Source organism: Anneissia japonica, unplaced genomic scaffold (genome assembly GCF_011630105.1).
Source record: "Anneissia japonica isolate Jap-2015-1 unplaced genomic scaffold, ASM1163010v1 scaffold287879_len466271_cov187, whole genome shotgun sequence".
In the NCBI taxonomy this organism is placed as follows: domain Eukaryota; kingdom Metazoa; phylum Echinodermata; class Crinoidea; order Comatulida; family Comatulidae; genus Anneissia; species Anneissia japonica.
Window position 1 is genome coordinate 355,525 of NW_022706284.1, and position 26,694 is coordinate 382,218.

The 26,694-nt window shown below is 35.6% G+C and overlaps 1 protein-coding gene across 1 annotated transcript in view; it reads right to left on the minus strand.

The window, feature by feature from the left end:
* The window catches only part of LOC117106096 (integrin beta-like protein C), a 73,603-nt gene extending 47,853 nt beyond the window's left edge, over positions 1-25,750 (minus strand). The window contains exon 1 of the mRNA XM_033247433.1: positions 25,542-25,750. Within this exon, the coding sequence (XP_033103324.1) occupies positions 25,542-25,667 (126 nt within the window). The 5' untranslated portion in view covers positions 25,668-25,750. The remainder of the gene's footprint in view (positions 1-25,541) is intronic.
* Between the last annotated feature and the right edge of the window lie 944 nt (positions 25,751-26,694).

Here is a 26,694-nt window from a genome sequence, read left to right on the forward strand (position 1 = left end):
CTAGAAAAGGGGGGTTCGCCCGAACCATAAAAAACCCCCCTGTCTACGGGCCTGCCACCCACCATACATATGTACTCCAACTCGAATAGGGGAGTCAGGGGATTATGTAAAGCATCTTTGGCATCGAACGAGGTACCACCGATATCACAATGGATAACAATAATCCTACCACTAATGTTATTACTATGAACACTACAAATATGAATAAGTCGATTGAATCCGTCATAAAGAATCGGAGCATGGAATATTGATAGTCTCCATACTCCAACTGCGAACACTAGGGTATCTAAACTCACTATTAATGCTGTTAGAAACATTCCAAATAAATTTGATATTTTATGTCTCCTAAAAAACTCATTTTAAAGAATCTGACCACATAAATTTAGATGATGTCTTTGTTCAAAACCACAGGCCGAAATTTAGGAAAGCCAATCAAAATTTTGGAGACTTTGCTTTCGCCGTAAAAGATTGTTTTAAATAAGGAATTTACATTTCTTAAACTAACTCATTCAAAATTCATGTGGTGCAAATTAGATAAACACTGTTTTTGGCTTGAAAGACGACATGCATTTATGTACCGTTAACGTATATGTAAGTCCAACGACTGATACTTTAATCTCGGTATAACATTCAATATGGAACGCCAAATGGACAAAATACAATTGTCAGCAGCGAAAAACTGAGAGTCAGCAGTGCAAAACTGAGAGTCAGCAGCGCAAAACTGAGAGTCACCAGTGCAAAACTGAGAGTCACCGGTGCAAAACACAGAGTCACAGTGCAAAACTGAGTAGTGCAAAACACAGAGTCACAGTGCAAAACTGAGAGTCAGCAGTGCAAAACTGAGAGTCAGCAGCGCAAAACTGAGAGTCACCAGTGCAAAACTGAGAGTCACCAGTGCAAAACACAGAGTCACAGTGCAAAACTGAGTAGTGCAAAACACAGAGTCACAGTGCAAAACTGAGAGTCACAGTGCAAAACACAGAGTCAGCAGCGCAAAACTGAGAGTCAGCAGCGCAAAACTGAGGGTCAGCAGTGCAAAACACAGAGTCACAGTGCAAAAGACAGAGTCACAGTGGAAAACTGAGAGTCACAGTGCAAAAGTGAGAGTCACAGTGCAAAAGTGAGTCACAGTGCAAAAGTGAGAGTCACAATGCAAAAGTGAGAGTCACAGTGCAGAACTGAGAGTCACAGTGCAAAATTGAGAGTCATAGTGCAAAACTGAGAGTCACAGTGCAAAACATTGGTGGCAATGCAAAACTCCAATGGCAGTGCAACTCAAGTGGACGCCCTCTATTTTGAATTAAAGTTTCACAGCTGTTTTTTGGACGGTGTCAACAAGTAAAATGGATGAAATTTTGAGGTCACTTGGGCACTCCTTAGTGACCATTGACAATTTTAAAAAGGGGGGGGGGGGGGGAGGGGGGGGGGTGGAGGTGTGCGTTACAATTAATACAAAAATTAAGTGTTTGAAATAATAAACAGTGGGCTATGGAGAAGGCTAGTAGTAGGTACATGTGCCCGGGCTTGTAAAAAAAACAAGGCATAAGTCTAGATAGGCCTATATACCTAAATGCCTCGACTTCGTCGGCTTCTCAAGAAACATTGTTTTCCTAAATAAATCTCACTTTACTGTCTAAATTTTCTGTTTTTTGTCATTTCTATTGTCTTTGTTAATTCCCAATTGGTTATCTTTTAAAAAAAAATTATTTTGATTGCGCCTTGTATGTATCCCTTGGCAAAAGGCGCGGTACAAGTTCCTGTATTATTAACTAGGCCAGGCCTAGCCTAGGCTTTAAGGCCTAGCCTAGGCTTTAAGGCCTAGCCTAGGCTTTAAGGCCTACCTAGACCTAGGCTAGGCCTGGAATCCGCCGCTGAAATTACAATGTATTCAGGACCGTAGACAGGTGGGGGGGGGGGGGGTGCAAAGGCTGCGGACGCACCCTCCCCTCCCGAACATGCATTGCATTATATATTTGCCGGCTTATCTAACTGTTGATTTTTAATAATGTGGTATTAAATTTGTTAGAAATTGATCATCTCCGGTGATTGTCCATATAATATGAATAATGTTATCTATAGGCCTTCAGGTGTACAGGACATAATAACGTTACTTTTTCAGGTCCCAAAAACACCCAAAATAATGAAAATTTAAATGAAATATTCATGAATTATGTGTTTGAGAAATCTATTATGTAAAGACCCTCAAAATGCTACTTTGTCGCTTTTCTCACAAACCCTCTCCAGGCCTCTGCCCCTGGACCACCAAATTTCAATAAGTCCAATTTTTAAAACCTGTTATTTCACTAAAATCGTTCCTAAAATGCTATAATATACATAACATTTGTTTGCCCGCTCTTCTACCTTTGATTTTTTAATATGTGCTACGAAATATGTTGGAAATTATCAGCTCCTGTGATTGCAGATTGACCCATATCATCTTTAGGCCTACAGATGTAAAGATCATGAAAAATTACAATTCCACAGTGGTGGATTCAAAAGGGGGGGGGGGAGAGAGCCCCTAAAATTATAAAAGAAATGGAGAAAAAAGAAAAATCATAGGCCTAATTAAAGTTTGTCTGAGAGTGCCATTTCCGGCCATTTTGAGGCGCCATAATCATAAATTTTCTTAGCTAAGCCCCAACCATGGTGGGGCTGAGGTGGTATTAACCACCTGTCGGTGCAATTTCCTCCCTTCACCCCCACCCTCAATTTTCCTGCTTTACTGTAGGTCCCTAGACCTGTCTCTTATACACATCTAGATGTGTATAAGAGACAGTAGAAATATTATGCGTAAATATGTATTTAGTATAACAAATTAAATTTAAATGAAATGGCCCTCTCAGGCGACGAGCCGTGTTAATATAGTGATTAATCGATACGAAAGAGATGTTTATCAGTTCAAAATATAATATAATATAATATAATATAATATAATATAATATAATATAATATAATATAATATAATATATATAGTAAGTATATATATAGGATATATATAACGTTTTTATATTATTTACTGTATATTTTCATGTATACAATTTATCTGTAAAGTTAATCACGGTGTGTCCCGCTTTTGAACAAACAATCCTGCTTTAAGAATCAATGTGTCCCTCTTTTGGACGTTAAGGGGTTGGAATGTCTGACAGCGGTCATCGGTTCTGCGTAATGCCTAGGCAATTAGGTGGTATACGCCAGGTTCTCGAAAATTTTCGTTTGAAATTTAGCGAAAATGGTGTCAGTTATCCATTTTACACAAAAAATAAACGCTTCCCTTCAAACACCTCCTTCGAATAAACCCTTTTCTAGAATCGCATAGGGTGTCTGTTGTTACAGCCAGGCCCGTAGGCAGGATTTTCGATGGGGAGGTGCATTTTACAACCGAAGTGGACCTTACGATGGGCGACTGCCTAGAGATCCCTGCGAGGGTGGGGTGAATCTTCTGGAAGCTCTGACAAATTAGCATTTTAAGGACCCTTTCTAATGGATTTATAAAATCCATAATTTGTAATATCCTATTTCAATTTTCATTCATTTGAATATTGTCTAGGGACCTACAGTAAAGCAGGAAAAATAGAGGGTGGGGGTGAAGGGAGGAACTTGCACCGACAGGTGTTCAATACCACATCAGCCCCACCATGGTTGGGGCTTAGCTAAGAAAATTTATGATTATGGCACCTCAAAATGGCCGGAAATGGCACTCTCAGACAAACTTTAATTAGGCCTATGATTTTTCTTTTTTCTCCATTTCTTTTATAATTTTAGGGGCTCTCCCCCCCCCTTTTAAATCCACCACTGTGGAATTGTAATTTTTCATGATCTTTACATCTGTAGGCCTAAAGATGACATGGATCAATCTGCAATCACTGGAGCTGATAATTTCCAACAGATTTCGTAGCACATATTAAAAAATCAACGGGTAGAAGAGCGGGCAAAAAAATGTTATGTATATTATAGCATTTCGTGATAATTTTAGGAACGATTTTAGTGAAATAACAGGTTTTAAAAATTGGACTTTTTGAAATTTGGTGGTCCAGGGGCAGAGGCCTGGATGGGGCTTGTGAGAAAAGCGACAAAGTAGCATTTTGAGGGTCTTTACATAATAGATTTCTCAAACACATTAATTCATGAATATTTCATTTAAATTTTCGTTAATTTGGGTGTTTTTGGGACCTGAAAAAGTAACGTTATTATGTCCTGTACACCTGAAGGCCAATAGATAACATTATTCATATTATATGGACAATCACCGGAGACGATCAATTTCTAACAAATTTAATACCACATTATTAAAAATCAACAGTTAGATAAGTCGGCAAATATATGATGCAATGCATGCTATAGCATTTTGTGATAATTGGGAACGATTTTGTGAAATCATAGGTTTTAAAAAGTAGACCTTTTGGAATTTGGGAGGGAGGTGCGTCCGCAGCCTCTGCACCCCCCCACCCTCTGCCTACGGGCCTGAATACATTATAATTTCAGCGGCGGATTCCAGGCCTAGCCTAGGTCTAGGTAGGCACTAAAGCCTAGGCTAGGCCTGGCCTAGTTAATAATACAGGAACTTGTACCACGCCTTTTGCCAAGGGATACATACAAGGCGCAATCAAAATAAATTTTAAAAAAAAGATAACCAATTGGGGATCAACAAAGACAATAGAAATGACAAAAAGCAGAAAATTTAGACAGTTAAGTGAGATTTATTTAGGAAAACAATGTTTCTTGAGAAGCCGACGAAGTCGAGGCATTTAGGTATATATCTAGACTTATGCCTTGTTTTTTTTGACAAGCCCGGGCACATGTACCTACTACTAGCCTTCTCCATAGCCCACTGTTTATTATTTCAAACCCTTAATTTTTGTATTAATTGTAACGCTTATACGCACACCCCCACCCCCCTTTCAAAATTGTCAATGGTCACTAAAGAGTGCCCAAGTGACCTCAAAATTTCATCCATTTTACTTGTTGACACCGTCCAAAAAAGCTGTGAAACTTTAATTCAAAATAGAGGGCGTCCACTTGAGTTGCACTGCCATTGGAGTTTTGCATTGCCACTAATGTTTTGCACTGTGACTCTCAGTTTTGCACTGTGACTCTCAGTTTTGCACTGTGACTCTCAATTTTGCACTGTGACTCTCAGTTCTGCACTGTGACTCTCACTTTTGCACTATGACTCTCACTTTTGCACGGTGACTCTGTGTTTTGCACTGCTGAATCTGTGTTTTGCACTGTGACTTTCAGTTTTGCGCTGCTGACTCTGTGTTTTGCACATATCAGTTTTGCACTGTGACTCTGTGTTTTGCACTGCTGACTCTCAGTTTCACACTACACTGCTGACTCTCAGTTTTGCACTGCTGACTCTCAGTTTTGCACTGCTGACTCTCAGTTTTGCGCTGCTGACTCTCGGTTTTGCACTGCTGACTCTCAGTTTTGCACTGCTGCCAATTGTATTTTGTCCTTTTGGCGTTCCATAATTCAACCCATAAAGCTCTTTTACATCAGTAATGAATAAGTTTAAAGACAAATTCCTTATCAGCTTTTTTAAAATTAGAAATACTCTATCGTTCACGTCTGTCAATACGGTATTTCAATTATCTAGAAGCTTGATACACCAAATAATGAGCTACGGAAGTGAAGTATGCGCACCATATTTACTTAAAAATCTAAAGGAAAACAATTTCATCGACCAATATGATAAATACCCAGGTGAATCCATTAACATTAAATTATGTAAAAGTACTCTTGGTGTAAATAAAAAAGCTTCTAACCATGCTATTAGAGGTGAACTAGGCTACCATCGAGTTCTAATCTCATTGCTATACTTTTCTATGAAATACTGGTGGAAATTAAATAGTAGGCCTATGGGCTACATTAGGATCAATTCTTTAGTTATCGACGCACTTTTAGAAAATAGAAAAAAAAAGGCACATTGTGCATGTGTAAAAAACTTTACATGGTCTTCTGATATCCGGCGTATTTTAGAATCAATCGAGGAAACGTATATTTGGCAAAGACTTTCAATTTTAAACAATAGGAAAGTTGAAGTAAAAACCCTGTCTAAAATACAAAAAAAAAAAAAAAAAAATAAAAAAATAAAATAAATAAATAAATTAAAAAAAATTATAACGATCAATGGCTTAATACCATACAAAATTACCAACCAAAACTACGATCCTATTGTATACATAAAAGTATTTCACCATTGAAAACTATGTACTATTTTATAAACGAAGTCAGAGATTTTTTATATCAAGTTGCCCCATCTATGACGATCTAGGAAAAAAATTATAACGATCAATGGCTTGATAAAATACAAAATTACCAACCAATACTACGATTCTATTGTACACATAAAAGGTCTTTTCCCATTGAAAATATGTCAAAAAATGAAAAATTCATATATTTATTATCATGAGAGCTAACGAGTTCGATGTTATCAAGCCGGTCATGATGTATGTACAGTCAGCATTCAGCATGCCTGCTGAGAGATATGAACCTACCGTAAGACTAACATGTTGCTAATGGTTTACGGCTTTTGTAATTCTGCATATATATGTGGTATAGCATTGGTACAAGATACTTAAACGTACAGTGCCCACCACGAAAAGCGTAATGAACGATAATGGGTTACTTTATTGAATTATTCAATTTGCATGTTTTATAGACGTATGTTGTAAATAATAATATCAGCAGCGGCAAGTGCAGCAACAGGATTCAGTAATACATCATTAACAACAAAAACATCCCTTTTGCAGGGAAAAAGATATCAAACGTATTTAAACTGATCCCCGACATAAAAAAAAATAAATAGACAAGTAAAATTAAAGAACTATATGCATTGTTACTGTTGAAAAAACCATTAAAAATAGCCTGTTTTTAAATGCAATTTTGTGTTGCAGGCGCAGATCAAGACCATGGGTGAAAAATAAAAATATAAAAGTGATTTAATGTATAGCGATGTCGTTGGAAAGGGATTGTAATTAGGAAGCAGCGACCTATGACCAGACAACTTGTAATCCTAGGATCGTGCGTACATATACACTATACTATACTATTACATATATTATTATATATATATACTTTTATAATACTGTGTATGTATGTATGCTTTCTACTTGGCTGAAAATTTTCTAACAATCACACCAGTAGTAACAATAGGCCTTCGCCTGACCATCGTTATCTTTCTGATGGGCGAACAAATGCTCATATATGACAATAAATGCCATCTTGAATCTTGGGGTGTAAAATGCAAGTGTGATACATTTATAAGTTAAAATACTCTTCATGCATGGTGGTATAGTATCTTATTCATCGACGAATCAAATACATCGTAGTAAAGCGTTTGGGTGGTATATTAAACTTTCTGCAGCAAGATTCTTGGCAACAAATTCCAACCAATCACGGAGCGGAAAAAATTTACTGCAGTGAGTTTAAGTTACCGCTGCAAGTTTAGCGCCCTCCATGCATATTTTGACCAATCAGAGGCCAGAGAATTCACTGCAGTAAATTTCTAATTGAACTGCAGTTCAGGAACCGAATACTGAGCGATATCGCACTCCATAGACGTACTAATACTTGGTATGCTTGATGTATTTAAGGCAGGGTCTAGATTTCTCTGAATAATCCACTGAAGCTCATTCCCCACTTATCTGCCCAATCAAATATACCATATTAAGGTCTTGTTGAAGTGGAATATGGTCTTCTGTCCGCCATATCGGCCTATAAAACATGCTATCATCTGCAAATAACCTAATGCTGGACTTGACCTCTTCAGCTATATAAGAGTGTTGGGCCCAATACCGAGCCTGAAGTTAAAATTGATTTTACTAGTGGTCATGATAAGTGGGAACCATTGACAACGACATGTTCTTTACGATAGCTAAAAAATCCCTGAATATATCGCAAGGTTCTCCCGCTTAGTAGTGATCTTAACTGCAGGTCTCTGGTGGGCACTTATCGAAGCGCAGTCATGAATGACCTCTATCAGCTGAGTTTCACAGGACCTGATAGATCTGAACCTATGTTGCTTTTCAATGATGATTTTATTAGAAGCTAGATGTTCAAAAATGTGACAGAAAACTATATGCTCCCCGATTTTACAAGTAATACACGTCAAACTAACTGGACGTTAGCTTCTGGGGATGATTTACAGCCTTTTTTTTTTTTTTTTTTATAGATGACCGTGACATTGGCTTTCCTCAAGTCATCTAGGAGTCAGGCGGTGATGTAAGATTGACAGAAGATAATGACGTGGAGTACTGAAGCCAGATTTCTGCACAGTCATGTAGCATTTTTGCTGGTAAATTGTCTGGTTCCCCTGCCTTGCTAACATTGATTTTTTGTAACTGTTTAATTATCCCTTCTAGTCCTATGTCCAGATCGTTAATGCTTTCCTAAACAGATATACCCTTGGTCGGAATAGATGAGATGTCTTCATGAGTAAATACTGAAGAGAATTGACTATTCAACTCTTTCACTCTACAGCTTCAGGTCGTTCAGAAACATTTTGAATTTGTGTCCAAACATGGCCCTAATACATCTTCCCTGTATGTATTATACGACCTGCGTAGCTATTGAGTGACATAGTTACGCTGTTTTCTATAACAACTCCATAGCCTCTGCGATTTGTTATCTCTCTAAGGAAATGAATGTTTTCTTTTTATCATTTAAATTGTAAAAGGAAAAAATAAAAGGGGGAAAATGATTTATATATTTTTTGAATAAAGGTGGTTATACCACTAGAAATAGAAAAAAAGACCTTGCCATAATAACATTGTTTTTGAAAGAAAAAAACTGATTAAGTATTGTGTGTAAAAGACTACACTTTATACAAAAGTAGTCATTAAACATTTAGTAGTCCTAGAATTGTCTTCCAATTCAAATACAGTACAATAAATGTCACATTCACTACGAATAACTACATTAAAGTTTGTATATTAAAATGATTATGTATGTATAACTTGAATAAAATCTAAGTAGAGTTATAGTTCAAAGGATTTATTTTTCATTCAAGTAATTCAATCTAAATTATTGGAATTGCTCTGCATTTGGATTTCGATCATTTTATTTTAGTTGACCTGAATTAGATCTGAATACAGTGTAATTGTCCAAACATGGCCCTAATACATCTTCCGTGTATGTATTATACGACCTACGTAGCTATTGGGTGACATAGTTACGCTATTTTCATAACAACTCCATAGCCTCTGCGATTTGTTATCTCTCTAAGGAAATGAATGTTTTCTTTTTATCATTTATATTGTAAAAGGAAAAAATAAAAGGGGAAAAATGATTTATATATTTTTTGAATAGAGGTGGTTATACCACTAAAAGTAGAAAAAAAAGACCTTACCATAATAACATTGTTTTTGAAAGAAAAAAGCTAAATTAAGTATTGTGTGTAAAAGAATACACTTTATATAAAAGTAATCATTAAATCCTGTAATCCTGTTTAATTGTTTTGATATTTATTGAGAAACGATACGTATAAATATATTGTTCAATGATTTTAGGTTATATAATTTTTGGATTTGTTTTGGTTTACATTCATGAAATATGATGTGTAAAAAAAATTATTATTATTACACAATGTCTTATATTGTATACCATTGTACAATATGTGTCATTTATATGAAGAAATTATATAAAAAAATGAGTAAAATTAGGTTAACCCCACATATAGAGGAAAAAAACGTGTCTAATTTAATACAAACTTGAATACAAAGTTTACATGAGAAGTGGGGAATTTTAAGCAAAATGGCTGAAGGACCTTATTTTAAAGCACCTTCGAAACACTCATTTGAAGGCAATGTTGCTGATAATTGGAAGATTCTTTAACGTGACTGGACAAAAAAGCAGACAAAACTAAAATCAAGTGTCTAATAAATATTATTGAAAGAAGAGGTCGTTCAGTTTACGATACATTTTGCTCTAAAAATGATGTGGAAAAAACAAAGTCACAAATTGTTCTGCAAAAATGTGGATAACAGTGTGTTCCAAAAGTAACTGAGCTTTTGGAAAGGCACAATGTCTACCACAGAACGCAAAAAGATGGCGAAACAGAATTGAGAAAACTAGCGGAGACCTGCAACTTCGGTAATTCGGAAGATGGTAGATGATGACCAAATAATAAAAATAAAAATTTATATAAGAAAATAAACATATAAGAAATCATCACTCACAGACGTAGATTAAATAAGACGAAAACCTAAAAAGGAAACAACAACAAGAAAATGCCTAGTCTTTGGAAAAACATGCACAAAATAATAATAATAATAATAAAAATAATAATAATAATAATAGTGTAGTTTTATATAGCGCACAAATCCATCTAATGTAAGATGCTCATGGCGCTTGAAATGTGGACTAGGAACTCGATCAATGACTTTCTTCGCCCCTAAGGGTCCCTTCATGTGCTACCCGGTAACCCGGTACCAGCAACTCTCGTCGTCCACCACAGGGGCTGTCTGTTCCAGTACACCGGGGTATCTCCCTACTCGTCTCGAAGGATGTACTGGGTTCTTTATAGTGCACACGAGCCATTGTATACACTGGGCCTACGGTTTATAGTCCTTATCCGAGAAGACTTGTTCTACCACCAGAACCATAGGCGAGCGTGCCGTTCGAACCAGCGCCGATATTATGGCTATAGCTTGCGGCGCCCCTGCTAACCGCTCGGCCATTCGACTCACCAACTGATGTAAAAAACCAAACAGATAAGAATGTGCCGAACAAATGCCATACGTGTCAGATGTTAGAGCAACCAAATTTCACACTGAATACAGTTAAAAAGATAGAATTAAAAAAAGATTGGTTAGTGGACTTTAAAGTGGAGAACAGTCGTAAATTATTTAAAGTGGACAATAAAGCGCAATGCAATATACTAACCAAGGGTATTATTAAAGTTGAGCCTAGTAAGGTCTCACATCATTTTCAGGGCACAAAATTACTTCTATGGGCAAATGCACAGTATCATATGAGTATAAAAACAAGTTTTACCCGCTTGAATTTCAAAAATAGTATCCTGGTTTGACCGCATGTGAGATGCTAGGTTTAGTGAGTATGATTATTAATGTAGAGTCGAGTCAAACAGAGTCAAACTCGCCTAAATCAAATCTAAAGTGGCACTGAAATACAGATCGACTAAAACAATAGTAATTTGACTTGAAGAGTTAGGCCTTACGGAACCCGGAACAAAAGAACACGCGCTGATGGTACATACGCAATGCTGACCGCACACCTGGCCTAGTAGAAGTAAAGGCCTAGGCTAGCTAAACTTACCTTCAATAAAAAAATTATTCTTCAGAGTAGCAATACATTCTTCAAATAATAAAATATTAATAAAATGTCTTAATGTTTGGTTAACTGTTTCTATCACATTTTGTTGAATACAGTATTAAAAAGAATAATTTTACATCGCATCGATGACGATTCAACAACATAAAACAGCAAAAACTGTTTGAACCCGCAAAAACAGTTCATTTTCGTACTTCTGCTACTTTTTAATGACGTGATTAGGTGCTACGAACTGTTTCATTTGTTATTTTTTTTCTTTTATTTCATTTCCAAAAACACACATTGAAGCATAATTTCGCCGACGCAGCAGCAACAACAAAACAAATAGATAAAACAAAACAAAGAGGTAATGACAATAATAATCATAATAATATTATTAATTACTGTCAATTATTGTAAATAAAATAAACATCACACAAAAAAGCAATAAGCAAAAATTTTAGCAACAAGACTTATAATGTGTAGATAAATTTTAAATAGCCTATCATAAGCAATAGATATGCACACATCATTATATTCATGGTATACAGATAATTGACATTATTGTTATTAAAACAAACTCGTGGTTATAATAAATACTAACAATACCAATGATAATGATGATATTATTAATTGTTACAAAACAGTAATATTTATAATAATAATAATCACAAAAATAAAATACATCAATCAATTAATCAGACTTCTAAATACTGTACTTAGATATGACGCAAATAATATGCAGATCAATGTAGCGGCATGACACACAGCAGACACACGCACACACCCCTCCCCACACACACACAAGATGTGTATAAGAGACAGCACATATAGAGGAAAAAAACGTGTCTAATTTAATACAAACTTGAATACAAAGTTTACATGAAAAGTGGGGAATTTTAAGCAAAATGGCTGAAGGACCTTATTTTAAAGCACCTTCGAAACACTCATTTGAAGGCAATGTTGCTGATAATTGGAAGATTCTTTAACGTGACTGGACAAAAAAGCAGACAAAACTAAAATCAAGTGTCTAATAAATATTATTGAAAGAAGAGGTCGTTCAGTTTACGATACATTTTGCTCTAAAAATGATGTGGAAAAAACAAAGTCACAAATTGTTCTGCAAAAATGTGGATAACAGTGTGTTCCAAAAGTAACTGAGCTTTTGGAAAGGCACAATGTCTACCACAGAACGCAAAAAGATGGCGAAACAGAATTGAGAAAACTAGCGGAGACCATAATAATAATAGATGGATTTATATAGCGCAAATAAACGAGGTCTCTATGCGCTCGGGACTATGTTGCACTTTTCAATAAATTTCTCCTCCCCTGAGGGTAACTTAATGTCCTCTGCAGCCAGTAAACCGGCGCACTTTCATCTGTCCACGAAAAGGGGCAGAAAATGCTATTGTTAGCTCTAGAGGGACAACAATGTCTGCTACACAAACCAATGGCATTCAGGTCTAGGCCTAGGCTAAACTCATTTACAAAAGGTCTAAATTTATGTCTAAATTGAAAACTACGTGCAGCTAATCTATTCATTATTATGATTAAAGTGAATGAAACCAAGGTACAGAAACTTGCAGACCAAAAAAATTGAAAAGCCATTGAATTTATTTATAAATGGTGATACCAGGTAAAAAAATACACTTGGAAATATATAATCTCTCTAAATTAAGTTTTTCTAATACATTTGATTAAAAAATCTTCCAGTTTGGGTTACGTCTGTCATCAAGAAAACGTTTAACCCAACATATATTGACAATGTGTTTTTAAGTGTGGCATGTCAAGTCCGCCATTTTCTGTTGAAGCATTACTTTAAATCAATTGTATTTCATTTAAAAAAGAATCTGGTGGATCAGGCAGCATTGAAAAACCGTATAAAAGGATCAGATGTAAAAGTGATTTATTAAAGTAATTACACCAAGTAGAGTAAGTGTACCTTTCTGCCATAAATTGATATTTTTAATTTTTTTTCACTTTATTAGGAAAGTTTAATCAAAGAAAAGTTTCCTGTCTGTTGTAACTGTTATAGCCTACCAAGTAAATGAATCGGGTTATTTGTCCATATAACATCATACATTGTATCTGATTTAAAAGTATATTTTTTAAAAGAACATATTCTGAGACCTTAGAAAAGAAGTCCATCAACTTTAGAAGTGGGTTAATTAATTCTAAGTCTTTTAGAGAAGAAAACATTGTCGTCTGCAAATTGCTTAATGCGGAAATTGCATTTACAAAATTTAATACATTAATTTCTTTTGATTGGCGAAATGCATTTCCAAGAATTTCTACACATAAAATAAACAAGTACGGGGAGAGGGGGCAACCCTGTCGTACACCACGGCCTAGAGGGGAAAATTCTGACGTAAAACCATTGTTGATAACACAACATTTAATTATTGTTTTACCAAAGCTGAAACGATTTAACACATATTAGAATAGAATATAAAATTGAACTTTATCAAAGGTTTTTTTAATTATTAAAAAAAGAGGTCAATATATAAAATAATGTTCGGATGTTTCCCCCAATGTTTTACCTATTAAAATTATTAATTATTATTATAAAATTATTAATATAATATAAAATTATTAATGTTTTACCTATTTAAAAAAAACAACAGTTTGGGATGAATTACATCTGGCAATTTGGATTTTATTCTTATAGCAATTGCTTTTGCAAGTATTTTGTAATCAATCTTCAATAAAGTTATTGGTCTCCAGTTTTCAAGGTATAACTTGTCTTTGCCTTGTCTCTGTGAAATAGACAGTTCATTTTGATTAAAAGTGTAATTATAAGAAGCTAATAAAATATCTGATACATCTTCCCAAAACACTGTAAGATTCTGCAGGGAACCCATTCGTGCCTGGAAACTTATTATTTACCATGGTATCTAAGACCGACATTCAGTCGTCATCAGTGATAGGAAGATCACATTCAACCTTGTCTTTGATATTTATTAAAGGATTTTTAATGTTTTGTAGAAATTCGCTATCATTCAAATTTGTCATTTTTATTCACTTGAGTATATAAGTTCATTAAATGCTTTTTCTTTTGTTAGAATTTCCTTTGGTTCTGTTATTTCTTTGCAGTCAGAAATAATTTTGTAATATGTTTTTTTCCCTTCATAATTTTGTTTTCAAAATTAATAAAATACTTGGTGCACTTCTCCCCTTTCTCCACCCAAAGTGCACGTAAATGTATTGTCGTTCCTCTAGTTATTTGTTCGTATATAATTATTATCAAATTCTTTACGTTTTATCGTTATGGTTTCTTTTATAATAGCATAATTATTTACGTCTTTTACTTGTTCTAGTCGGGCTAAATTTTTTTAAAATCAGACCTTCTTCTATTGATTTTACTTGCAAATTGGATGGTTTTTCCTCGTATGTCACATTTTATCAGCTCCCATTTTAATTTGGGGTTCTCATTTGGTATTAAACTTCAAGAAAGCCCTACATTTTTCTTTTAATATACCTGTAATTTGTAGAGTTATTAATGAATGGTGTATTTTAAAACCATGTGAAATGGAGCAAGCTTTTATTTCTTGCCAAAGAGTGTCAGATATTTAAAAAAAAATCTAGTCTGCAAAATATTAGTGGAAAGTGATTTGAGTGACAAGTGAAAATTTCTTTGTTTTGGATTGAGTCAATCAATTAATTTATATTATTTTTTTCATTTTTTTAATTGACATTTTACATTTTTTATGTATTTGGTCTTTACCATTTTCTTATCAATTTTTTCATCTAATATTTATGAAAATCTCCCCCTATGATAATATAATAATCACTGAACAATGCCAGACGATAGTCTAGGTCATCAAAAATTAAAAAATTGAAAGTAAAAAAGAAATCCTCATTCTGTCCATATACATTTGCAATAGTAATTCTGTTTTCATTTATTGTTATGTCTACAATTATTAGCCTACCTTGTCTATGTTTATTTATTTTTGAATTTCTAGTGACAGTGAGGATTTAAAAAAATTGCTACTCCGCACTTTCCATGATTTTGGTTTCTCCATTAACGTCTGGCCACCCTAGGTGTTTATAGCGCTGTCGTTACACCATTTGTTTTCGAGTTCACGAGTACAGTGTGTCTCTTGTAGCAATATTAGGCCTACAGAGGCTTGTCTATCTCTTAACCAATTAAATAATGTAGGCCGTTTAAATTTATCTCTTACACCCCTGACATTCAAACTACAGATATTTAAACTTGCCACTTTATGCAGACGTTTGGTACATTTTGGCTCAGAAATGTGTCATAGTTGTGAAAAAAACTTTTATGAAATAAACACAATATAAATAGGCATTGACATGCACATAAGTAAAATAAATGATATAGAATAATGTAGATTAGCTCTAGTATATATGACAAACCGACAGCTTGACTCAAGAACACACTTAACACATGCAACTATTATGAATTTGCGGGTATGGGTTAATTTCCGGGAGAATCTTGCTTGCTTGCGGGAGTGTGGGAGGCCGTGCTTATTTCCAGGAGACTCCCGCGAGTTCAGAGACTTAGGACCCTTGAAGATTAGTTATAAGAAGGGGAGAGATCGTTAAAGTTAATATTACAAAAAATGTAGATAATGGGGAGGATCAGTTCCAAAGGAAATGAAATCTATTTGCAAATAATTTGCACTAATAGGCCCTACATGGAATAGAGAGTTATTTTAGAAGTATTTCTAGACAAATTTATGACACGCAGTGTTTATGCAAAATGCATGTTTCATCCAAAATTACTTTAAAATGCGAGACGTCCCGCACAATGCGAAACGGTTTTGAAATATGAGCATAGGTTTTGGCAGAGATATAAACAAAGAAAACGTAGATAAATACCGTAAGCTTCGTAATCAGGTTAGGTCTCTTAATAGGAAATGTCATAAATAATTAAAAAATCTAAACACAAAAAGGTATACGAACTCGAAGATTAAGCTAAAAATGGTATCCTTGACTCAAGAAAATTAATAATGACCTGCATAATCTAATTTATTCGAAAACTGATGTTGATAAGGTCGAAGCCCTAGAATCATGCTTGAGTAATGTTTCTACAAGATAATGAAGATTTTATTCCTAGGTTACCCCAGGGAACAGTGAAATTTGATATAGAAATCACATCTGACATCGTTTGTGAAAAACTTCGGAAGTTCGATATTTCTAATGCGACTGTAGTGATAGTTATCAACCAAGGGTTTTATTTGAATTAGCTAGTGCTTTAGCAGAGCCTCTTTGTGTGGTCTTTAATTCTTCTTTAAAATTAGGGATACGACCCGAGCAATGGAAACTGAAAATTATCACAGCTATTTTTAAAAAGGGCAAACAAAGCAGTTCCCAAGAGTTATCGGCCTGTCATCCTCACATCTATAATTTGCAAAATTCTTGAATCTATCATTAGAGATAGTTTGATGGATCATTTAAAACATAACCTATTATCAGATAAACAATTTGGCTTTATACCTGGACGTTCCGCTCGCCACTCCAGTTGTTGAAATCTATTGATCGATGAGCTGAGACTTTAGATCAAGGTGGAAAAGTGTACAGTTTATACAGATTTTGCCAAAGCTTTTGATAAAATTTCATATAGATTGGTAAACGTGAGAGTTATGGAGTTATTGGTGGAGTAAAACGTAACAGTAAATGGTCATTGATTTGCAGTATGATTTAGAGAAACTGCATGAATGGTCATTGACCTGGCAGCTCGAATTTATTAGTCAAAAAAGTAAAATATTACCATTCAGAAGGAGAAATGCAATCTATGTACAATATGATTATGCTTTAGATCCCAATAGTACCCAATATTTAGAGCATGTGGTAGGCCTATCTGAAAAAAGATTTAGGTGTCACTATTGACTGTAAATTATCATTTGAAGCTTACATTCGTAAAAAAGGCTAACAAAGCCAAAAGACTAATGGGACTTAATAGGAATGTTTTCACTTATATGGAAGTCGATGTATTTTTGTCATTATTTAAGAATTTCGTAGACCGCATCTTGAGTTTAGTGTTTTGCGGTTTGGTGTACTCATTTAGAAAACCATTATAGATCTCATTGAGAGTGTCCAACGTAAGGCTGCAAGCCATATTCCTAAACTCAAGGGCTTGAGCTATCCTGATAGACTCCGTACTCTACGTTTACCTACACTTGCATATAGAATATACAGAGGCGATATGATCGAAGCCTACAAACTCTTAAATAATAAATAATATAATTCAGTATCTAGTTTTTTGCAACTAAGTCATTTTGATAGAGCTCGTGTTCCTTCACTTAAATTATTAAATGAGCGATGATGCATCGATTTGCAAGTTTTTGGAAAGCTCTTCCAAACGAAGTCGTGACAGCAACCTCTCTCTATTCATTTTAAAGTGGATTGGACACATTTTGGAAGAATCGACCATGAAGTTTGAATACAAAGCGAAAATACGAAAATCCAGAATTAACCATTTTGGAACTGGATATAGAGGAATTTAGTCCTGCATCCAGTACATCATCTTAGTAAACCTAAGTAGTGGTAAAACAGCCCAACATACAACAGGTGTATAACCACAAAAAAAGGTTTACACCAAAAACATTTTTTTTAATAAATCAGCTAAAGTTCAATGAGGTTGGATACTATATTGATAATTCATCTGAGGATTCGGATTTTCTGGGTGAGATTTATGTAAATGTGGTTGATGATAAAGAAAACGATTGGTATGCTAAACTAAAATTAAAGCTAATGATGAAAGTGTTAATATTAAAATCGATGCTGGAAAGTTAATGTTGTCGGTAGTGACCATATCATGAAACATTTTGAAATTAACAGACTACACAATTTCCACTCACAATTGTGTAGTCGCAATACTGCTTGCACAAAAGTGAAATTCGAAAAGAGGAGAAAACGGAAAAAACCCCATGATTTATTTCAAAAGTACTGTACATGCAAAAAAAATAAATTGGAGTGACTGTTAGGTTTAACTTATTGATAATATTGTTTTTGATGGTTCGAATAGGCCTACGTCACAAGCTAATCTGTAGATAATAAATCGAACTTATGAATGTTGTTCACCCTCACACCGGGGGCCCTGGGCGGCCCTCTGGGGCCCTGGGCGGCCCTCTGGCCCCCAGCCAAGGCTTAGGCCTCCGGCCCAATTGCTTCCTCATTTTGCAATTCGTTCATTCCTACCCACCCCTTTCAACGACAGATAGACGTCATTGCCGAAACAGCGTTCCATAGTTACCAACCTGAGAGATTTGAAATGCATGACTACACCAGTTGAGTGGGAGGGGGCGCCAGGGCCACTGGGGTCAGTGGCGGAACCCTGGAAGCCCGAGTTCCAGTCACATAATCAACGGTTGGTTGGGATTGTTGATAGTTAATATTATCATGCCGCCCTCTCTAGTTTACTACTCCATGTCGTCCATATTGGTTGTTGTTGTTGTACGGAAGTGAAGCTGTGACAATAAAGGAAAACACACACGACACTTTAAGCTGTCTCTCTTTATTCAGTCTATTTACATGGTGTCAGAATATTGCCGAAATACCCACGTATGGTAAGATAGGCGAGTTCTGTTCCGAAACAGAGCGGTTTGAGACTATGTTCTACGATTAGACAAATACTTTGAGGTGAACGACATCGAGGATGCGGACAAGAAACGTGCTATTTTCAATACCGTTGTTGGTCCATCTACATTCAGGCTCATCGAATCGATTGTTGCTCCAAAGAAACCAAGTGAGGAATCTTTTGACAATATCATTAAAGTACTTAAGGCTCACTTCCAACCGGCTAAATGGCTAGATTTGACTATAATTCCAGGAGCAGACTAAGTGGCGAAACCGTTTCATCTTACTTGGCCTCCCTCCAGTCACTCGCAAAATTTTGTGAATATGGTCAATCTTTGAATGAGATGTTACGTGACAGGTTGATATGTGGAATAAATCACGTACCGATTCAAAAAGCCCTGTTAGCGAAAGACGATTCCTTAACACTGGATTCTGCTGTACAACTTGCTCATGCTATGGAATAAGCTGAAGAGCACACCGCACGCATAGGCCTAGCACAAACGAACCAACAACAGCACCAGCAAGTTGATGCTATAAAATATAGGCCGAATAACATTAGTAAACAACCAAATTCGAATACATCCCAACATGAAGCCCGCCAACCGGGACCCCGCCAACCAGCCCCAACACAGCGTACCTGCGGAAATTGTAGATTTTTTCGCCAACCAAGACAGTGCCCAGCATACGGCAAGCAGTGTTATAACTGTCAGAAATTTAATCATTTTTCAAAATTATGTAGGTCAGCCCGGTTTGCTACCCAAGTTCACACCATACACGATGGCAGTCAGGTCAGTGAAACTTGTGATTCTGAATTCCATATAACTGAGATTGGTGGTACACTCTACACAAATAACGAAGTAAGAGTAGACGCATACATAGACAACTTATTGACAAAATTCAAACTTGACACTGGGGTAAAGTGCAACGTAATGCCTCTCCGGGTACTGCATGAAGTTGAACCGCATGCAAACATTGACAACACTGTCACAGCTACATTAGCATGCTTTAGTGGGACTAAACTGCGCAGTCCAAGAAGTGTTGAGCTACTTTGCACTACTGCTGGTAACAACGTAAAATCAAATTTAGAGTTGTCGACAAGCACACATCTATCATCCTCGGTCTCCAAGACTGTTTATCATTCAATCTATAAACGTTTAGCACCGACGTCCATGAACTCACTGATGGTCCGTTTGTACAGAACATTGTGACAAGCTACAGTGACTTCTTTGATAACACAACGGTAGGCAAACTGCCTACAACCTATCATATCACCATTGACAATCTTATTGATCCTGTTGTACGTCATCCCAGAAAAGTTCCCTTTGCCATGAAAGCGAAAATCATACAAGAACTCAAACACATGACAGACCAAGGTATCATTGCACCAACTACCGAACCAACATGGGTTTCATCTATGGTGGCCACATACAAAAAAACAATCCAACGATATCCGTTTATGTATAGATCCGCGTGATCTTAACCGTGCTATACAGCGTCCACACTATCCTATGCGAACAGTCCAGCAGATTGCAGCCGAACTCAACTGTGCTACTGTCTTTTCAACGCTAGATGCCAAATCCTCATTTTAGCAGGTGCCTCTAGATGAATCATCCTCAAGATTAACGACTTTCAACACCATTGTTGGTCGGTACAGGTTTCTTCGTATGCCTTACGGTATAAACTCTGGATCGGAAGTCTTTCAGCATACAATTGAAAACCTAATTGCTAATCTTCCTTGTTTCATAGCTGTTGACGACATAATGGTTTATGGTAAAACGCAGGCGGAGCATGATACCAACCTGGAGCAAATACTTCAGAGAGCACGTGAAGTAAACTTAAAGCTCAATCTATCAAATTGTAAATTCCGCGTAAGCGAAGTAACATACTTAGGTCATATCTTCTCGAAAGATGGCATAAAGCAATCATCAACATGCCTACACCCACCGACATAACAGCAATCCAGCGTTTCCTCGGAATGGTTAACTATCTAGCTAAATACATACCAGGCCTAAGCGACATAGTGACGCCGCTCAGAGAGTTAACAAAGAAAGAAATCGCATGGCATTGGCATGACCAGCACGAACACGCATATACACAAATCAAGCAAATGATCGCTGCCGCCCCAACTCTTCGATATTTTGATATACGCAAACCAGTGACGCTGACTTACGTCGCTTCCACATTTGATCTAGGTTGTGCCTGAAAATGGCCCCATTGCCTATGCATCGAGAACAATGTCGACAGCAGAGCAGCGATACAGCCAGATCGAAAAAGAACTTCTTGCTGTTGTTTTTGCCTGAAACACATTTAGAGACTATATATGGTCAACCAGTCACTGTCGAAACGGACCACAAACCGCTTATTACAATATTGAAGAAACCTATAAACCTATGCACGCCATTCCAGCACGAATGACAAACCATTCGTGTTCAAACAGCCTCTGGATACAATCAACTTGGTACAGTTGTGCAGCGCAGCAACTATCCGCGTTCATACATAGTAAATGTTGAAGGAAGTAACTACCGGTGCAAACGCAGACACATATTACCAGTCTCCAGGCCCGTAGCCAGGTTCTTCCAAGAGGGAGTTTTCTGGGCGTGAGGTCCACAGTCGAAGCCCCGGTGGGATCGGCGAAACCCCCTAAGCAAGAGGATTTTTGTGCTTTAAGGGTCTAAATAATGCTATAAATGCAGATATGTTTGAAAATGTCTATGTCTGGGTGGGCTGCAGTGCATTAGTTGGGTTGGAGGACTTATTTTGGAAGTTTTTCGGAGGGGATTTCACCAGAAAAGAGGGGGATTTGTTAGAAAAGGGGGTTCTCCCGAACCATCAACCCCACCCCCCCCCTTCTACTGGATACGGTCTTGGTCTCAGAACGCAAACTTGGTCGACAAACGCTCACAATTCCACAACCGGACGCCATCCCTGACTATGATATTGAACCACTACCACCCACCCCGCAACAACCTACTACTGGTATGGTAACCACACGCAGTGGTAGAATTTCACGTCCCCCACCAAGATTTGACTTATGAACACTGGACATCTATAATGAACTCTATAAACTCATCACTGACACTGTCTACAGCACTTTCGAGTTTATTATTGTTTAAAAAAAAAGTTAAGTTTTGTGATTCCATCTAGGAATTGGGTCCCAAAGGTGTGGTGATCTACTAAGCCAAGCAGTTTGGTTTACTTGTTTTTTTTTGTTATTGTTTAGGGTTGAACATTTAAAGTTTAAAGTTATATAGTGGGGATTGTATTATTCAGAAGATAATTCACAGTATCTAGAAAAATGAGGATGTTGATAATTAATATTATCATACCGCCCTCTCTAGTTTTAAAATAAAGGAAAACACACACGACACTTTAAGCTGTCTCTCTTCATTCAGTGAAGACCGCACGCAACTACTAGATTCTATTTAGTGCATGGTTGGCTGGGTTGTTTTGGTGGGGAAAGAGAAATTTTTTCGGTAAATTGATTCTCGAACGAGAACGAAAGCTCTAATGACTCAAGCACACAAGAAAGTGGCGCAGTCAATCTTAAACTAATGAACAAAGAGGAAAACAACAACTAAATATAAATATAAATATGAATATCGACGTTTGTTTCTAAACCATTGCTCAGTGAAATGGTACTTGAAACAAAGACACTATTATAAGATGTTGCCCTTAGGTCAAGCATCTCTAGTAAAGGGTACTTGCTACATTTGGTGGCTACAATGTCTGCCAGATGGATTATTTTTGTATGGGTTTGCATTCTTCCAGTCACCTGTATGGTAGTGTGGAAATGTAAAAACCGAAGCCTCCAGCTGGATGATTAGCCATGTCGTGTTATGTGTTATAACCACTAGACCACCAAGCTTGCACTTAGTGACTAGTGCTGAATCCGATCCCCAAGTAGCAGCGGGTACTGAAAATGATATTTTGACGTGTGTTTGCGTCAGGAAAATATCATAGGAGTGATGTTTTGCCCTACCTTGAGTTTTATCATAATTTAATAATGATGATGACAGCTTCGGTATAATTATACCAAATTATACCGAAAATAACTATATGGATATTGACGATTTCAAAAGCAAACATTGCGATGACTTGTGCGACTCCGGTTATTTTTCAATCTTTTCTCTAAATTGCAGAAGCATTATAAGAAAATTTGACAAATTAACAAATTATTTATCTCGATTCGAATACGAATTTTCGATAATTGGATTGACTGAGACATGGCTCTCTAGTAAACACCTCACTGGATTATATCAATTGAATAATTATACAGCTATATATAACAATAGGGATAACAAAGGAGGTGGTAGTGTTGCCCTATATACCAAATCCAATTTATCATATCGACTAAGAAATGACTTATCCCAGATATTACATGTTGCTGAGAGTATTATTATTATTGAACTTGATATAGACAATAGGACAATTATTTGTGGTATCATATATAGACAACCTAAATCTGATATCCCTACGTTTAACACTCAAATGAGCGAGCTCATGCATAAATGTAACAACGAAAACAAACAACCTATCTTATGGGTGACTATAATATTGACCTAAATATGTATAATAGTAACTACAGGCCTATTTCTATATTGTCATGTATGTCAAAAATGTATGAACGAATTGTCTATGACCAAACGGTTTCTTTCTTAAATAAGTATAAAATCCTGAATGAAACACAATACGGCTTTAGAGAAGGACACTCTACAAATCACGCCCTCATTCAGACGATTGAGAAAATAACAACGGCAATTGACAACCAATTATTTGTTGTTGGAGTCTTTCTCGACCTATCTAAGGCGTTTAATTCGATAGATCACAAAGTTCTTCTACAAAATCTACCTTATTGTGGCATCAGAGGTCTTGTACTTAAATGGTTTTGTAGTTATTTAAGTGGAAGAGAACAATCTGTAGCTTTAGATAATATACAGTCTGATAGAAAGTTGGTAAAGTATGGAGTTCCCCAGGGATCTATCCTGGGTATCACTCTTGATGAAAAAATTAATTTTTCTCAACATGTAAATGTTATTGCTAGTAAGGTGTCTGCAATTATTGGAGCAATGAATCTCCTTAAATTCTGCTACCATATCACATACTGCTTACTATTTATATGTCGCTTGTCCTTCCTATTATAACGTATGGGATCACGATATGGGGTTCTGGTAGCATGACAAACTTAAATAGAATCCATGTATTACAGAAGAAAGCACTTAGAATCGTATGTAATGTACATTATCTACACCCATCTTCTCAAATTTTTGTTAAAACCAATACTTTAAACATATTTGATTTATACGAAAAAAATGTAGCCAACTTAATGTTTTTTATATGATAAGGGTTTACTACCAGAATCTTTTGATTTGTTGTTCCGTACACTTGACTCGTACCATAATCATAATACACGATATAAGCAAAACCTTGTTATCGACTTAAAACGCACAAATGTTGGCCGACAAGGAATCTCGTATATAGGGCCTAAGGTGTGGAACAACATATCAAGCAATGTAAGAGCATGTGCTAATATTTCACTATTTAAGAACAAAATGAATAATATTTATCATGAAAATTATAAGATGAAACAGTACCACTGCCAGGACGGGAACAATTGTATTATTTGTAGAGAAATTCGTCAATAATAGTCAATGATGTTTAAGTGCAATTTATATGTTGCTTTATTGCTGCTATTTAATTTAATTGTTTATATAATTTTACAGTGTTTAAATTGCCTTTAAAGACCGACATATTATTTATATTTTATCATTATTATTATTATTATTATTTATTATTTATTATTTTATTTTTATTTTATTTTTCTTTTCTTTGCTATTCTTCTTCTTCTTCTTCTTCTTCTTCTTCTTCTTATTATTATTATTGTCTTGATCTATGATATGAAAGTGCTTTAATTAAAATGTATACCTTGAATTACTTTGTCAATTTGAAATAGTATTTTAATTACTTTTTTTTCGGGCGCCACTATTGTAAAGCTCTGCTTGTTTGTGGTTGCCCTTTCCATTTCCTTTTTTATATCTGTACTTTTTATATATGCTTTGAAAAGATTTGGAATAAATTTATTTTGAATTGAATTGAATTATCGCACTACGTACTCAGTACGTTACCAAATACTTGCGGGAAATAAATCGGAAGTGATTCGGACACCAATCTACCTATCTAGGGGTCGTGGGTTCGATTCCCAACCAAATCACTTGCGATTCTTTTGCACTCTAGTATTTAAAATTATCCAATGTGTTACCTAGTGAAAACCGGAGATGTGTTTTGTTTTTCAATATTCATGACAGTTTTAATTTTTGCATGTTAATCAAGATATTTTTTTAGCATATTATATTATTGTCTGTATGTATTAATAAATAAAATAAAATGAAATTGATTCTGTTCTCACAGGGATGTGATGCTCAAACCACATAAATGTTATAACTGGTACACATTTTATATACTTTTTCACCTGAAAATTGTATGTGGTATAGTCTTGCTGAACCATTAAACAATGACAGCACATGATGAAATATTTTTACATATCGACACGTTATAACCAGTGCTCTTTTTTTGGGATAATTTTCAATTTTAATTAAAGTCTCTGCTAATTAGATTTGCCTTTAGATCTGAGATCGATCTACCTAGGTATTCTATACACTATCATATACACTGATTCAAAGTTTACAAATCTGTTCACATACATTATACACCTTTCGAAAATATACTTTTACCTCATTGGCTTGTGAAGTTGGATTCCATGTAAAAATTGCTCCTCTAAAATGAGTAGCACTTGAAAATGAGCATAATCCGATGAACAGCAACACACCGAGAATACTAGAGGATATAGTTGTCACCATTTTTAAGTGGGTATTAGTCTTCTTGTTCGTGGTCGTTCGCTGTTCAATCCTACTTAAACTCTCATATTATGACCTCAAGCTGTCTAAGGAAAAGAGAATATATATGGACTATATACAATAGAGTTACACAAATCACGAGTTTGGGGGCGTTCTTAATCTCTTTGTGATTGTATTGTTCCTCTTTATGACGCCAATGGTTAGCGAGTACGATTGGTTTAAAATTTGACAGACAGAATGAAAAATAACAAGAAAACTTTTTTCTCCTTTTTGTCTTTACTCTGTATTCAATCTAAATTACCAACAAACTCTGTAATTTACTTGCAATTGCAGCTGAAATCTTCATTTATTCCATTTACCTTGGTGTAGATTTGAACGTATATATTGACTGTAAGTGTCAATAGGTGTCGATATTTAATATTGACAACCAAAAAGTAAAGAAAACCACCTAGGGTAGCCTTCCAGTTTAATTTCAGGTCAAAGATGTCTAAGGTAGTATATTATTTTTTAAATGCTAATTTCGAATCAATTTATACTTTTAACATTCAAATATACGCCTGTTTTACTGTAAAACTATAGGATAAGCAATTTTATTAAAATTGTTATCAAAGTTAAGCTAATACTAATTTTAAAAAAAATCAAAATGCTCATTATGACACTTATATTATTTACAATTATTAGTTTGCTGCAACTAGTGTTACAGTATATATATATATATATAAATATATATGTAAATGTATACTAGAACATAGAGGGCACTCGAGCCAGAAGACATGACACTGGGATTGTAATAAATAAACTTACAATGTGTTGAACAACTAGAACAACTAGAGAAAGGTTTTAAATGCGAATGGGGGATGGTCTAAATAGAGTTAAAAAGATGGCATTTCAGTTTTAACTTAAATAAATCAATGGTGGGAGACAGTTTAATATAGAGTGACATTCATTCCACAGCGATGAAGCAGCATTAGGCGAATGTTCTTTTGCCGTATGTTTTTGTTTTATATTTTGGGATTACGAGATTTTTGTT